The 17212-nt window shown below is 39.3% G+C and overlaps 1 protein-coding gene across 3 annotated transcripts in view; it reads right to left on the minus strand.

The window, feature by feature from the left end:
* Nucleotides 1–17212, minus strand: part of RHOBTB3 (Rho related BTB domain containing 3) — an 81804-nt gene that overhangs the window by 62921 nt on the left and 1671 nt on the right. Inside the window, exons 1-4 of one of the 3 annotated variants that reach the window (XM_060235670.1) lie at nucleotides 14480–14668; nucleotides 14045–14230; nucleotides 13658–13883; nucleotides 6646–6838 (exon numbers count right to left, since the gene is read on the minus strand). In XM_060235670.1, coding sequence (XP_060091653.1) covers nucleotides 6646–6838; nucleotides 13658–13883; nucleotides 14045–14046 — 421 coding nt within the window. In that variant the 5' untranslated portion in view covers nucleotides 14047–14230; nucleotides 14480–14668. Of the gene's footprint in view, nucleotides 1–6645; nucleotides 6839–13657; nucleotides 13884–14044; nucleotides 14231–14313; nucleotides 14424–14479; nucleotides 14669–17212 lie in introns of those variants that run through there. The other 2 variants (XM_060235673.1, XM_060235671.1) reach the window with 2 other exon arrangements.

Consider the following 17212-nt stretch of genomic DNA (forward strand, 5'->3'; position numbering starts at 1 on the left):
AAAAGCTTTCTGGAACATCTACTGGGTCGCCCTTCTCCACATTTGTCCATCCCTTCCAAGAATTCTAAAAAGTTAGTGAGACTAAGGCTGATTGCAGATGGCCAGCTTGGGGTTGTAGTCTCCCATTCTGGAAGTAAGCCAGTGGAAAGAGAAGCATCCCAGGGCGGTCAGTGTGCGACCCACCACTGGAACAGGGACAGCTGCACACACCCTGCAGGAGCGGTCACACCATTCATGTGCTTGACCACTGCTTCCTGGGCACTTCCCGGCCATTCAGATGGCCAGGAAAGGCACCCCAGAAGCACCTCACCAATTTGCCACCCATTGGCTACTTCATATGTGGTAGCTTTTTGAAGCTGCAGGATGATGGGTAAGGACAGGGTGAAGGCGGGAGCAGGACAGAATCCAGATGTGTGTGTTTGAACATGTTTTTTTGGTCCGGTCGTGGGGTGTCCCTGAGGTGGCTTATACTGGCCACCTGGACCAAGCAACTTATGCTGGCTGTCTGGACCAAGCCAAGATCTTCCTTTACATAATCCATGCTGATTCTTTCTTAATAGCTTTTGTTCATCAATGTGCCTATTAATTCTGTTTTTTAATCATGGATCCACCAACTTACCCAATATTGACATTAGATTGACTGGCCTGTAATGCCCGTATCTCCTCTGGAACTTTTTTAAAAGATGGGGGTTACATTAGCTACCGTCCAGTCCTTGAACATGGTGGCAGATTTTAGTGATAGGTTGCATATTTTTGTCAGGAGATCTACAAGCTCACATTTGAGTTCTTTCAGTACTCTTGGATGTATGCCATCTGGATCTGGTGATTTGTAAGTTTTTAATTTGTCCATCAGTTGTAGCACCTCCTCTCTTGTCACCTCAATCTGACTCAGGTCTTTCATCACACTACCTGAAATCATTGGTTCTGGAGTGGGCAAGCACCTCCCATCTTCCATAGTGAAGACTGTGGGGAAAAAATGCAATCAGCTTCTCAGCCATTTCCCTATCATCCTTCAGTAATCCTTTTACCCCTTGGTCATCCACTGCCTTGCTGGCTGGTTTCCTGCTTTTAATGTATTTGAATACATTTTTATTAGTTTTTATTTTTTGCAGTATGTTCCTCATAGTTCCTTTTTCCTGTCCGATCACCAACTTGCATTTAATTTGCTAATGCCTGTGTTCCCTCTTATTTACCTTACTCAGACTAGCCTTCTATTGCTGAAAGGAATCCTTCTTACCTTTACTGCTTCCATTACTTTGTTCATTAACCATGAAAGGCTTTTATATACCAATTTGTACCTTTCCTAACTTGTGGTATACATTTTATCTGAGCTTCCAGTAATGTGGTTTTAAATAGTCTCCTGCTTCCCAAAGGGATTTGACCCTCCTTACCTTTTGTTTCAGTTGCTTCCTCACAAGCCCCTTCTATAGTTAAATGTGATTGTGTTGGTCTTTTTGGGCAACTTCCTATTTACATAAATGTTAAACTTATGGTCACTGTTCCCAACCAATGCTATCACATTTACATCTTACCAGGTCTTGAGCATTACTTAGGACCAAACCTAGGACTGCCTCCCCCCCCGTACATTCTGTGACTATCTGTTCCATGGCCCAGTCATTGAAAGTATCTAGAAACACAATCCCTTTCTCCTGATTTTAATATATATTCACCCAATCAATGTGTGGGTAGCTAAAATTACCTATAATGACACAGTTATTTCATCTTGCTGCTTTCCTTAATACTTTTGCTGTTCTTAAATCACCCTCTAACCCAGGGGTGTCAAACATGTAGCCTGATGACTGGATCAGGCCCTTGGAGGGCTCTTATCAGGCCCACAAGCAGCTTGCTGTCATCTGCCTTCTCTCTCTCTCTCTCTCTCTCTCTCTTGCTTCCTTCTGAATCACAGCTTGCTTTGCCAGGCTTGCTCAATCACACAGGAGCTACAGAACAAAGCCTCTATTGCCTCCATTGGCTGACCAGCACATGAAGCAACTTATATACAAAAGCTTACAATGTCCAGCCATGTCATGTTTTCCCCTGGGTCTTAGGTTCAAAGCACTGACCATGAGATTTCTGTAATGAATGTCAATAAATGAAAAGTAGGTTTGCAGCTTACACACACCTGAACAACACTAGAACAGCATCCTCAAGACTGCTACAGCACAGATGTAATCAGAGCAAGAGATGTCATTTATCAGAGACTGTTGAATAAACAAAATATTGCAAGAGTGCTAATCTTTTAAGCATATTTTAAGTTTAAAAAAAATCTTTGTGTTTGTCTGGGTCCTTTATAAAGTTTACATCTCTGCTACCTGGCATTATATTTTATGACACATATGGCCCATCTTGACAAGGTCTCATTTATGTCAGATCCAGCCCTCATAACAAATGAGTTCACCACCCCTGTTCTAACCTTTGAGTTGGGGGGGGGGGGGCGATAACAAACTCAAAAACATAAGAGCCCTGCTGGATCAGCCCAATGGTCGATCTAATACAGCATCCTGTCTCACAGAGTAGACAACCAGTTACTCTGGACAGCCAACAACAGGGCATAGGGGGCAAGACCATCCCCTTATGTTGCCTCCTGGCTCTGAGATTCAGAGGATTAGTGCCTCTGAATGTGGAGGTTCCCCTCAGTCACCATGGCTAGTAGCCATTGATAGACTTAACCTTCATGAATCTATCTAATCCCCTTTTAAAGCTGTTTACTCCTGTGGCTATCACTATGTCCTCTGGCAGCACATTCCACATTTTAATCATTCCCTGTGTAAAGTAGTATTTCCTTTGTCTGTCCTGAATCTACTGCCCATCAGTTTCATTGGCCGCCCTTGAGAGCTGGTATTTTGGGAGAGGGAGAAAATTCCTCTCTGTTAATGTTCTCCACCCCATGAATAATTTTACAGACCTCTGTCATGTCCCCCCTTAGCCATCTCTTTTCTAAACTTCTCAGCCTTTCTTCATAGGGAAGGTGCTCCAATCTCCTGATCATTTTGGCTGCTCTCCTCTGTATTTTTTTCCACCTCAGCAATGTCCTTTTGGAGATACGGTAACCAGAACTGTACACTATACACAGTATTCCAAATGAGGTCACACCATATATCTATCCAGGGGAATTAAAATATTGGCCGTTTTATTCTCAATCCCTTTTCTAATAATCTCTAACACAAAATTCACCACTGCAGCACGCTGGGTTGACATTTTCATTGAGCTATCCGCTATGACCTCAAGATCTTTTCCCCTCTCAGTCATTCAGCAAACTCAGACTTCATTAGCCTATACTTGAAGTTAGAATTTTTTTGTCCCAGTGTGTATCACCTTACATTTACCAATACTGAACTTCATTTGCCACACTGTCATTCACTCATCCAGTTTATGGAGGTCTTCTTGGAGCTCTTCACTCAGCCTTGGTTAAGCTTCCTTTTGCATCCACTATTTCCACCCACAGCATTTCTGTAAGTGAATCTATTTCTCTTAGATTCTCAACTGTACTAGACTATACCCTCTTTGACATACAGAAACACTCTACCCCTCACCCTTCCCTCCCAATTCTTCTGATATAATTTATATTCAGAAATCAATGTATCCTACTGATTATCCTCATCCCACCAAGTTTCTGGAATGCCCACGTCTATGTTCTCTTCCAACACTAAGTATTTCAGCTCCCCCCCCTTTTACTTCAGACACTTATAGTATTTGCATATAAACATCTATAATTCCCCAACCATGTTAGGCCTGCAACCTTCCTCCTGTGGCCTCTAAACCTTTCCAGGCAATCAATACTGTTTGTCATTCTCTCAGTAGCAGTCCTAATCCACTTTCTCTGGAACAGTAGCAGCTATCCCTTCATCTCTTAAGAGATGAGCCATCTCAAACCAGAGACATTTCATCTCCTATTTGCCACCTTTTTGATTTTTAAGCACAAGCAGCCTGGTTTCTTCTTGGGACAAGTGAAGGCTGCCTCTTTTGTGAAGTTCCTGCTTGTTCCAAAAAGCATCCCAGTGCCTAACAAATTATTTCTTCCTACACCACTGTCTCATCCACACATTGAGACTCCTAATTTGTGCCTGTCTAGCTGGCCCTCCATGTGGAACAGGCAATACTTCTGAGAAGGCTATCTTAGAAGTCCTCTCCTTGAGTCTCCTGCCTAGCAGCCTAAATATTTCCTCCTGTACCATACATTGATGTCAACACGTATCATGAGCACTGGCTCCTCCCTGCCACTTTTACCTACAGAAATGAGGGAAACTAAAAATTGAGAAAAAGTTTATGATAAAACTTGAGTTACTTTTATGCTATACCATAATTTGTTAAGACTGTCATTCTTAAAAAGTGGTCCATAGTGTGCTTTTTGGCAGTTCCCAATGCCAAAATAAAACTAGTAATAGAAGGCTACAATCCTTTTCCATAATAAACATCAAAAATATTAAATTCCAATTCCAAAAACCTTTATTGGCATTTCAAAAATACTAGATCATCTAGATCAACTTGATCAAATTGTTTCTGTATTTCATTCTGCACAATGTTCTCAACATCATGGAATACACACAGACCTCTCAACAACTATCAGCTAAGTTATCCTGTCATTCAATACAGCTGCATCAGAGTGAAGAAAAAAATGAGTTTAAATTCAAAATCAGAAGAAATGGCTTTCCAAATGGTGGCTTCAAAATAAGAAAATAGTATGCAAAGAAAATGCAGGCTAGAATTACATAATACAACCAAGTTTAAGAATTCAAGTTAAAAGACTGCATTACAGGAGTTGTTATATAATGTCTCTTAATGTAGCTGCAATTATATAACAATATAACCAAACAAATGCTTGGCAATGTATAAGTGGTTACTAAACTAAGAAACTTTTGGCAAATGCCTCCAGCTGTGAAACAGTACAGTGTACTCTATATGTTGTCAAAGGCTACAACAACCAACAGTGTACTTTGCTCCTACTTTTGAATGTATAGGTCCTTGATAGAGGTGGAAAGGGAAACTGGGTGAAATGAGAAAACTCTGCATTCCATGAATGATAGGATGCTGCCTCAGAATTCCCAAAGTAGGCACTGGGGCATACTAGTGAAGTTTAAAAGGGTAAAGTATTTAAAACATTTTCCTGTGAATCCAAAGTAGCCACCTGTAAAGGAGGCTGCATGATAAAACTCTGTATAATTCAAAGCTATAGCCTTGCCTCTTTCCAGTCTGTTAGGCCTGGATAATTTTGTTGCAGATGGAACTAGGTCATCTAATCAGTCACACTAAAAAGGCAACAAAATTACCTGCCTATAATTTTGATTTCTGCAATAGCAGAAGCCATGGGCTCCTCAAATGGTGAAACTTTATTCCCATTTTCATTAAAAAGTAAACATTTCTCAGTGCTCAAGATCTATACATTATAGAGTTTTTACTGGAGGAAAGGAAAGGTAAATGCTTCCACATATGCCTGCAGTTTTCCTTCAGAACAGAAATGTGGTCAGGAGCATGGGAAACAGCACCACAGATATGAAATAACACTGGTCTTTGCTCATGTACAAAATCAGGGAAGTGATGTTTACAAAAGACCTTTATACCCCTCAACAAGAGGTAGAAAGATCAAATATGAAAAATCATTGCATGCCCACATTGTCTCAGAGTATCACAAGCATTCTTTCATCCCTTTTATAGCTCAGACCAATATTTTACCCCAATAGCAAACTGTAAAGTAGGAGTTAGAAAACTTAGAAGATATTGAGAAACACTGGTTTCCATAGTGAAGCACAATATACTATTAATTTAATTGTAAGCAAGTCAAAACCTTTTCCAGTCTTGTGGAAGCTGTTTTTCTATAAACTAATTCCATGAACCTGGAATAAGGTTTACATGACCTATCCATAAGAAATACATATGATTGGCTCTTCCCCTCATCATTTAAATTTTACTCCAATTGCACAGTAACAATACATAGAAAAATTCCGGTGGGCAGCTATGTTGGTCTGAAGCAGCAGAACAAAGTTTGAGTCCAGTGGCATCTTCAAGACCAACAATGTTTTATTCCAGGTATAAGCTTTCATGTGCATGCATACTTCTTCAGATACAATGAAATGGAAATTACCAGTTGATACATACAGGTAGAGGATGAACAGTATATTAGCATACAGCATAATAAAGATGTTTAACGGATTCAAAGACCAAACAGGAATAACATGCTTAGTTCATCATTTATATGGTTACCATTTGTTTGGGTTTAATGCCGGGGGGCAACATAGTGAAGGAAACCAATTTGTCAAACTTGGAGACTGATGGGCAGGATACTTGATTTGCTTTTTGATTTGCTGCTTCAGACCAACATGGCTACCCCACCTGAATATTTCTTTGCACTGTTAGCATACGTAGCATAGTTCTTTTCACCCATGATTTATGCAACTAGGGTTGCCAGTCCCCATGTGGGGCCTGGAGATCTCCTGCTTTTACAAGTGATCTCCAGCTGGCAGAGATCAGCTCCCCTGGGGAAAATGGTTGCTTTGGCATTTGTACCATACTGAGGCCCTTCACCTCCCCACCATCTCCTGGATCCACCCCCAAAGTCTCCAGGTATTTTCCAACACAGACCTGGCAACCCTATGCAACACTTAGCTTCATACTAATATTTGTCTGTTTAACTCAAGCTCCAGCACATACCGTTTTGTCTTGCACCAACAGCAGAAATTATGATTGGAACTGAACAGTGGTTTAATGCTTTTTTAATCAGAGGCGCATAAATATCCTTTACTTCTTGAAATGAAGACTTGTCATTTACAGAGTATTTAATCACAATGATATCTGCTTCTCCAATAAGGTTCCGAGATGTGTACCAGTCACTGTCAAAAATACCCTACACAAAACAAAAAGAGGAAGCTAAATTCCACTGTCTATAGAGCAACAGCGCACCGGTGCAATAGTCCTTCACATAAAACTTTTAAAGCTTTATCTCATTTTTCCTTGCACCAACTCTGTCTGTATATTTTGAATATTCCCATTTTACAGACAAATAACTGAATATGGTACATAATCACTTGACTTACATTTACTAGTAAGTTAATACGTTCTCAGCAATTTGAGCCCAGATTTATGATACCAAAATTCTATCCAGTTTTGTGTTATTAGTTGCTGCAGTTATTAATGAGTTACTTATAACAAAGATATATGCACAAAAGTGCTTTTGTTTCTTATTAATTATGTACAGATTGTTCACAAATATCATCCTAAAATAAATAAAAACATTATAATTAAAAATATCTAAAAACAGAGGAAAATACAATTTAAAGTTATTAGCATTGCTTACAGTTTCACCTAAGAATAATATGTTGGTCATATTGCATCAGTAACAACTGTAATTCAACTGAATTCTGGTTCATTCAGTAACTAGCAGTCAGAGCAGGGTCATAATCAAGGTGAGCCCAGAAGCTACATTTTTCCTTCCAAAGCCATAATTCACCCCCATCTAACCATTTTTTAGCATTAAAAATGAGAAGTTTCTTTTTAGAATAAGAACATTTACGATTTTAAAAAGCAGGGAGATGTTCAACAAGAGTGGTAATGGCCCTGACTCCATTTACTTGATCTAGGAATCCTCCTCCTGATATATTTGCCCTCCTTATCATATTAAAGTGATTCTGAAAAACCTCCCTTTATCTAAATGAATAAGCATGCACAGTGCTTAAAAGAGAGGTAAAAGGTAGCTTTAAAAAGTTATAAACTTTAAAATAATATATTTTCAATTTATGCACTTCTAATACTAACAATTCATAGACTCTAAAATGTACATAAATACTTGGGCTCATTGAAAAGGTTCTATTTGTGGTGATGAAATCACTGTTTTTTTCATTCATTTTTGAAGTCCAACCCAGTAAGGAAGACTAGCTAGGACCCCAAGTCAGAATAATAGAATAAAATATTCAAATTCTGACAAACTGAACATTTATTGATTTTTAAACACATGCCTCAGCTTTCTTTTAATAACTCACAAATTAATCATAACCATCTAGAACACGGGTGTCAAACATGCGGCCCATGGGCCCAATCCATCCCCCAGAGGGCTCCAATCAGGCCCAGCAGCAAATGGCCCTTGTCTGCTTTCTTCTCCCACACCTGCTTTCTCTGGTCGCCATTTTTGTGCTTTTCCATGCAATGCAGCCAAGCCAAGCAGACTCTGGCTCTTTCCCTCTTCCCCCCTCATTTTTCCCCAAGGGAGGAGCATGGAGGAGGAGCCTCAGCCAATGGACAAGCTTCGCTCTGTAGCTCGGCTCTGCTATTGATACAGCCTGGCTCTCTTAATCAGTCAGCAGAGATACAGAGCCAAGCCCCTTCACTGGCTGAGGCTTCTCCTCCCTCCTTCTCCCTTGGGAAAAAGGGAGGATGAAGAATGAAAGAGCAAAGGCTGCTTTGCTTGGCTGGGGAAATCGAAAAAACACGCCTAAGAGCTTTAACATCATTTTATTCAAGGTATGAGCTTTTTGTTTTTGTCTCTCTCTCTCTCCTTCCCTCTGTTGTTGAGCTCGTTTTGTCAGGGCTCTCCTGGGTGCAACTGGGTTCCTTCCCCCTTTTCACTGTATTCATGCCCTGATCCAGTCTTTCAATAGGAAATCAATGGGAATAGTTTAGATGAGGAATAATCACAATTCACAGTGAGGTGGATTAGGCTGAGAGTGTGTATCCAGCACATTGCCTGTGTGGACTGCAGATTTTGAACCCAAGCTTCTCAGATAATAGGCTGATAGTGACCACTATACTGGCTGTCTCTCTATACTTGCACTGCCTCACAGAAGTTGTAGTTATTTTTCTGGGGAAGATTATAGTTTTATAGATAAACACATACCTCTCAGTCTATGATGCCTTCACACATTCTTGACCAGCACACAAAGCACTTATGTACAAAAGCCCACAATGCCCAGCCATTTCAATAAATCGAAAGTAGGCTTGCAATTTACAGATATGCACCTTAACAGAATAGTCAAGATTGCTGCAGCACAGACATTGTCTCCAGATTTTGATGCAATAATTCAGAGCAAGAGGGGCCAGTTATCAGAAACTGTTAAATAAAATATTGCAAACATGGTAGTGTTTTAAGTATGTTTTATTTGAACTTTAAAAAATCTTAAATTGAGTTTGTCTGTGCCTGTAAGGTGTATATCTCTGCTACTTGGCATAACACTTTATGATACTAATGGTCGGGCCCAGCAAGGTCTCATTTATGTCAGATCTGGCCCTCATAACAAATGAGTTTGACACCCCTGCTCTAGAAGAACACTTGAAGTACTTTTCTCTGAAACAATGGCTAACTAATATTCCAGTTCACTCCTGCCCACACTTCCCCAGCCTACTATAATCATATTCCTATGTTCCATCAGACTGGCACATGGTTCCTTTTTCTTCTCTTTTAGTTCTTTATAATATGGTTCTGAATGCACAAACTAGCAGAACAGCAATCTCTTGCTTGTTTTACAAGAAATGGCAATATGAGAGTCTACAACTGTTTTCTTATTCCTGAAAGTTTGTGTCAGGGTCACTTCAGTATCTTCACTTCTTATGCAGTGAAAAATTATCAGTTGATGAAAAGGTCTTCTAGCCCATTATTAATCAGCCTTTCTGCACTGATCATTTTTTCAGTTTGTTAAGCTCCAGTCTGCAGTAGTAGTATAACAACATGAGAACAGCATCAGACAGTCCAACACGCTTAGCAATGCCAGGTAAAGGGGATCCCTGGATAAGTACAGAACATCCAAAGATGTGGGAAGTAACACAAGATAGACAGAAAAGAAAATTAAGTTGAAAGGAAAAAGATTGATGAGAAACTGGAAAACTGAAAAGAACAGACAGAAAACAGGACATGAAACATTTTAGGTTTTTTTTTTTTTTTTTAAAAAAAACCTTAATTAAACAAACAATTAACAAAAAGACAAAGTTTAGTTCATGGGACAAGGTTTAGTCCATACACATTCTTCAGTAAGCCATCCTGAATATTCAAACTATTGAGTAAAAATTCATTTTGAAAGTGACAGTGTTCAAATTCACAGACTCTTCCAAGTGTAACAATCTTAACACACTGTCAGAACTTGTAACTTTTGCTTTACTTGCCTTGACCAAACTGACTCCATGCTGTAACTTAGTAATAACATAGAGTGCCTGACCACAGCAATTAACCCTGGCCCCTGTGCTATGCCAAATATTTAGGGCAGTAGGGCAGGCGGCAGATAGTCTCTGCTTAACATCCACAGGTGCCCTTTGAAGACAGGCCGTTTGGCCTTCACAACAGGGGAGCCTCCTCTCTTCTGATAACGAAGGCTGGGAAAGAGACACTTGTCTGAGACCGTGTGAATGATTGTTTTATTGTGCTTTGCTGCTGGCATAAAATGTAACCAACTGCCAAGAATTGGCATTACTGTTATTTCGTTGCTCTAGTACTGTAGTTCTTCAATAAAGATCCTAACTTGTAACAAGTATTGGAATCGTCTGAAGTTCATCCAAGTTCTGACACACACTGTCCTGGTGCATCATATTTAAGGTATTTCTGGACATTGATCTTCGCAAGACAAATCCCTTTTACTTCACTTTCACTACTAGTGAATTGTATGTCTGCCTTGCAAATCATGTTACCTGAAGAAAGCTATAATCTGGAAACAATTTTACACTGCAGTCCTATGCAGAGATACTCCAGTCTAAGGCCACTGATATCAATGGGTTTAGACTGGAGTAGCATAGTATTGCACTGTTAGTCAAATAATTGGATCCCAGAGACCATGTATCACTCTATCTAATAGTAAACTGGCTGGCCTCTATGAAGATGGACCACCCACAGATGTTGATATTGGGAGACTTTCCAGGTATGCAGAAAAATGATTTATAAATTAACACAAAGGCAAAAAAAATCTTTTAAAAAGACACGATTAGTATTAAAAATGTTCCAGAGAAAACAGAACATTGAGAATACCTGAGTGTCAGCTAAATATATAAGAGGTCAGGGAAGCAAATACTGAGTGGAGGATATGAGAAATACCGGTGGAGGATATTTTAGAGAATTTTCCAAATTCGTTGTGAGCCAGGAGTCTTTTATTTTAACTGATAAGAGAGTGGATGTCATGTCATTCACCAAAGCAGCACAACAGGGACATCAAGAGACAAGGAAAGTTACTATGTATCTAGGGACTTCCCATATGTAGAAACTTTGTAAACAATCAAACAAAAAATCTACAAACCAGCTTGGTGAGGACAAAATAGACTCCAGGAGCACAAAAGGTTTAGCAGCTAATAACCAATGCAAAGAAAAACCAAAAGTGAGCCTGCTCAATCCCCTTAATGAATCCTGGTGGTTGGAAGGGGCAGTATGGGCACATACAGATAGTTTCTTCCCCTTTCAGTTCCTTGTAGGCCTGCAACTTGTCTATTCCATATGTGAAATCTGGTGCACAAAATATAAGTTTTCTATACAAGCAGTAAAAAGCAGAAGTAGGTTGACTTTATGAGGGCTTGCATGTTCCAGACAGAAAATGTAGAGCCGTTTGAATCAGTAATTCTGACTGCCAATTACTGGCCATGTTTGCTTATGCAGACAATATATAGTCAGTAGTCTTAGCACATGTCTTAGCAGTCTTAGAACTGCTCAACACATGAAATTACTCGTTAACTTCAACAATCTTTCCGTATTCACACTATGCATATTTCATGTTTGTGGTTGTGAATATATATCTGGAAAATCATTCCAGATTCCATGCCCCCATAATTTTTAAAAAGGAGATCTTGAGCATGTCCCTAACTTGAAATATGTATTAGACACTGATTAAACTACTTGTTTAATCTGCCAGATCACTTACATAATAAGATGCAAAGTAGGATATCTTTTCAAGATGAAGTGGTTTTGCACATGGCAAGTACACACAGGGGATCCAAACAGCATTTTCCAATCTACTGTATCAGTTGTTGGAAAACTGCGCTTTCCATAATTGCTAATAAAATGCTGCATTGCCTTCTGCAACTTTAGCTATCTCTGTAATGTCATGTGATTACAATTTCACTATCAAATGATGCTTGTGACATCATGTGATGAGCAACAAAAGTCCCTCATTTCCTTTCCCATAACACTTTCAGTTACCCTTTTCCCGTTCTTCTTTGTTTCCCCATTTTCTGTTCAGAGACTTCTGTTATTTGGAGATCTGTTAAGCAAAAAAGGCTATGGTAATAAGGTTATCCCATTACCTTCCTTTATATGGATATGGAAATATAGTGCCACTGGCAAAATGACTATAATTTACAACTGCAAGCCCTTTTAAGGAAAGGTCCAAAAAATAATCCCCAAAAAGTACTGCTAATAATGTATCTTTGTTACATCCTGCATAACCAGAGACAATTCCAAAATGATCAACACCTCACTTACCTAGATTGTTTGTAGTCTCAGAACTTCTATGGACTTCTACAGAACTACAGACATCAACTTGGGAGCCCGCTTTTACATTCTGACTTGTTTTGAAATTTTTATCTCCTCCAGCACATCCTATACCTTTTTCAAACACACACAGAATGGGGATGGGATGCAACCTCTATTATGTCAGGGTGTTCTCCCTTGCGGGTCATAGCCCATCAGCTGAAGACTAGTGCTACAGAACATCCATATATATATATTTAAAGAGAATGGTCCGAATAAGAAATGTTTTAAAAATCTCATTAGGTAGTATGAAATAAGAATGAACAAAATTTCCCACTAGGTTTCAGAATAATTTACACAGCCCAATATAACAAAGCAGGAGTCAAGTGGCACTTTTAAGACCAACAAAGTTTTATTCAGAACGTAAGCTTTTGTGTGCTAGGAGCACGCTTCATCAGACAATAGGATGGTGATTGTTCGTCAACAGACCCCAAGTGTGATTCTTTTAATCTGCAAACTAACATTTCTAAGATTTTGCATACTAATTCACTTCCCACCTTCTCTATATTTAGGACTGTTTGCCATTCCATCCTATTGTCTGTTGAAGTGTGCTTCTAGCACACAAAAGCTTACATTCTGAATAAAACTTTGTTGGTCTTAAAGGTGAAACTTGACTCCTACTTTGTTCTATTGCTTCAGACCAACACGGCTGCCCACTTGGAACAACCCAATATAGTTTGCTCAAGCTTTTACTAAAAAGTTACAGATCTGGCTCTGATAGTTGAACCTGTTTCTAAATTCAAAAAAACACTATTAGAAGTCATTTTAGCTCTTTGTCAACATGTTACAAAAAAGAAATAATACAGTTTGTTATCAAACACATGGCAGGCATTTGAAAGCTTCACAGAAAATTAGTTTAACTTCAAACTGTGTTTTATCACTGCCAAGCTATAGTTTCAGCTAACTAGTTGCAGACAGAAATAGATTTTCAGTTTTCAAAAATGCTCTTATTCTCTGAAAACACAGAGGAACAACAGATGATGGTCCTGCTTCGAACGAACATCTCAAGATTTCCTAAGAGACTATTTGATTTATCCAACTGAAATTATTTTATGTAGTATACATTGTGTCCAGTTCTTTTTTTGTACGGTTTCCGTACTTTAATAACATTTATACAGAACTGGGTGCTGACAAGACTCATAAGCATACTTACAGGAAAGTAAGTCCCATGGAACTCATTGCAACTTAGCCCTGAGCAACTGTGTGTGAGATTAGTTTCATGCTATAGTGTCTTACCCAGAGAGGACAGTCATGTACCACCAATCTGACATTTCCAAACACACGGGCTTGATATTTGGTGAATGAAGGATTTCTAAGATAATCGGCAGAGTTTAGCAGCAAACTGCTGTCAGTCTCTGAAACAAGAGCACTTCTCCTAAGGTAAGTCCAGATAAGACTATTCTGTTGATCATCCTCAGAGCATCCACCTCTTTCATTTCCAAATGCTACTATGTGAATAGACCTATAAATAAATGAATTGTTTTAATAAACTGTTATCAAGCATCTATTATAAAATACAAGAATTATTTTTTCACAGCAGACTAAAAACATTACTTATTTTTCAAGGGGCACTTTTTTTTGCAAGGCATTAAACAATTAAGGAATAAATAACGATACACATACATGATCTTAAATCCAAAAGCAGGAGAACAAAGTGGCTACGGGTCCCACAAAGGCTGCTTGCATTATAAATCCGAAGACCGTTGTGTTTCTTTTTCCTCTGTTTCCTGAGGCTGTTTCATTCCCTCCTGTCGCATAATCAGCTGCTCTGGGTCATTTCTGGCAACATCCTATTCAGCAATTCAGCGCCTGCAAATCAAAATGAGAGTTTGCTTTGTGACAACAGCATACTGCTGCTGAAGGTGAAATCTTCATATAAACTCAGCAGCTACCAGCTTCGGGCTCAGCCATTGCCTTATGACGTCAGTAAACCCTACCAACAAAGGGTATTAACACCCACACGGGGAATAGAGACTCTCAACATTTCTTCAGAGCCTACATAATACAGTCATGTAAAAGTAGAAACAAAACAGTTTTGGAGTAGCAGCAGCATCTTACCCAACTGAAGGAACCTACGCAGTACATTTCCGCTGCTATGAGTCTGAAGCACATACATAAATACATGAGCTCACTGGCAGCCAATCCACTTGCAGTTGCTTCCAAATGCGGGAGATAGACAGCCCTAGGCATCAGAAGCACCAGTGCTCTAGAAATAAATGACCTCAATTCAAACATTTTAGACCTTTCACTTGTACAACGGAAGGTTTGCTAAGCAGCTTTACAAAACCCTTTAGAATCTACATCTTGATTTTTTATTATTAACAGGTTAAATCAGCCTACATTTGACTAAAATACATTTTAAAAAATTTGCATGCACCAAAACTTTTACTTAATGGTCTGGCTTATGGATACAAGCCAATTACTTATACATTTTTTTAAAAAAAAAATGATGTACCTATATTTTGACCAGAAATATTAATGTGTCTGAGTATTAGGGTGCACGCAGATGCAGAAACAGGAGATCATTCTATATAAAAAAATCCTTGATTTGTACTGATGAAGAAAAAAAGAATGCAAAAATATGCACTAGTTTCCTGACATCTCATATTCCATTTGTTGACTTTCCCTGTTTCTTTGTAAGTTCTGTATGGTTTCTCAAAGTAGCTTTGATCTAATTTGAGAAAATAAAGAAAAACGATTAAAAAACCAGAGGGACAACAAATGGAAAATGATGATGTGAGGAAGCTCAAAGGATGCTGCAGGTCAGCTCCTAAGCAGCAAGAAAACCTTTGTATGAAATTATCAAAGTGTTTTACACATGGGGTATGCTTCTGTCACCTCCCATCCTGATCAGCTGGAGTTGTTGATACAGCGGGGGGGGGGGGCAACAGAATTTTCAGAGGGGACGTTTCCCAGCCATAGGCTGCAATCATTCCCTCCCCTCATACCCACAACAGGAATTTTTCAGGTCATTGTTTTTTTAAAATCAGCAACTGAATATCATTAGTAATTGAATCTGCAATTGAATATCATCATCATTTCATATTTTTAATCTGAAACTCCCCTTATAGAAATAATTATTTTTTAAAAAAGTGAAAACTGGGAATTCAAAGAACCTAAGGTCACATTGTTGTATGTTATAATAGTATCCAATTTTAGACTAAGTGTTGGGGAAATTAAGAGTGCAGGAGTTTTTACTAGGAGACCCATCCCCATCCAGCTTGACAAGGGTGAGGGGTGAAACTATCAGGAACCTCATAATTGAGTAGAAGAAGAAGAAGATATTGGATTTATATCCCGCCCTTTACTCCGAAGAGTCTCAGAGCGGCTCACAATCTCCTTTACCTTCCTCCCCCACAACAGACACCCTATGAGGTGGGTGGGGCTGGAGAGGGCTCTCACAGCAGCTGCCCTTTCAAGGACAACCTCTGCCAGGGCTATGGCTGACCCAAGGCCATGCTAGCAGGTGCAAGTGGAGGAGTGGGGAATCAAACCCGGTTCTCCCAGATAAGAGTCTGCACACTTAACCACTACACCAAACTGGCTCTATGGTAGCACTATGAAATGTTTTTTAATTGTTAATTTAACTGTTTTTAAATTGTAACCTTAAATTATGTTTTGGTTGATTGTTAGCTGCCCTGAGTCTGCTTATGGAGATGGTGGGATAGAAAACTAAAGTGAGAGTGAGTGAGAGAGAGAGAAGTTCCAAAGTATCCATGATTTATTGAAAGAAAACCACACTGCACAAATTTTAAGCACGAAACAATTTCCTTATTCATCTTATAGAAGGCAAAAGACAAACCAATACTTACAAACAAATAGTGCACTTATTATTCATTTAGGATTATTATCTATTTAGGAATGCATTCTGGCTGCTCTTGCAAGACCTAATATGGTGTTGGCACAGGGCCCTTAGCATCTCAAACACTGGTGTTAAATACCTTTAACATCCAGATTAGCTGTCAATCAAGAAATTGGATGATCCTGATGAAACGCAGACTCCTCTTTTCTGACTGGAAGACTCTGACCAGAGTCATGTATTACTAGGTTAAAAACATCCTCCCTGTCAAGACAAGAGCCTAGAGCCACATGACCTCATATCTAGATGTTTTGACTTCGAGACTGGAACTCAGAAATGTAAGCAGTTCTTTTAGTTCAGGGTGCATTGTCAGGCTGAAGAGTCTCCTGCAATGCCTTATGGGAAAGAACCAAACAGAGAGGCCCAAGCCAATTCAAGCTGCTCTACAGAACTGCCTCGTCTCGCCTATAATTCTGCCACATTAAGAAATACTAGGAAAGTACTGGTGGCAGAGGGTGGGGGTAAACAGGCCAGGGAAAATGCTGAGCAAGATCAGGAAAATCTGAACTTTCTCACCCACATGGCATCCGTCCAGACCTTGCTGTGATGTTTCCCAAAATTTTGCAGTAAAGGTTTGGGAAGAGTCGGGAAAAAGCCAAGGAACCCCCAGGTAGTGCACAAATGTTCTATAATGCTCTGGGGAAGCATGATTTTTAAAAACTGTTTTCCATTGGTATCAAATCCAGGGGAAATAACTTATGTGGAAACACTCAAGCATGGAGGGGAAAAACTGGCCTCTCATGCCTAAGCAGCTGTACAGGATTGCAACTATTATGTTTCTCCATGATATAAAGGTTCTATTCAGCTACAAATGGATATGTCTTCATTGTTATGACAACCAGTCAGTTTGCATGCTTGTTCATATATGAATTCAAAATGAGAACTGGTTTAAATTATTTTGTATGTGAATCGATGGGTTTTGTACAGTGTGT

The sequence above is a fragment of the Heteronotia binoei genome, chromosome 4, assembly GCF_032191835.1.
Source record: "Heteronotia binoei isolate CCM8104 ecotype False Entrance Well chromosome 4, APGP_CSIRO_Hbin_v1, whole genome shotgun sequence".
Taxonomy (NCBI): Eukaryota; Metazoa; Chordata; class Lepidosauria; order Squamata; family Gekkonidae; genus Heteronotia; species Heteronotia binoei.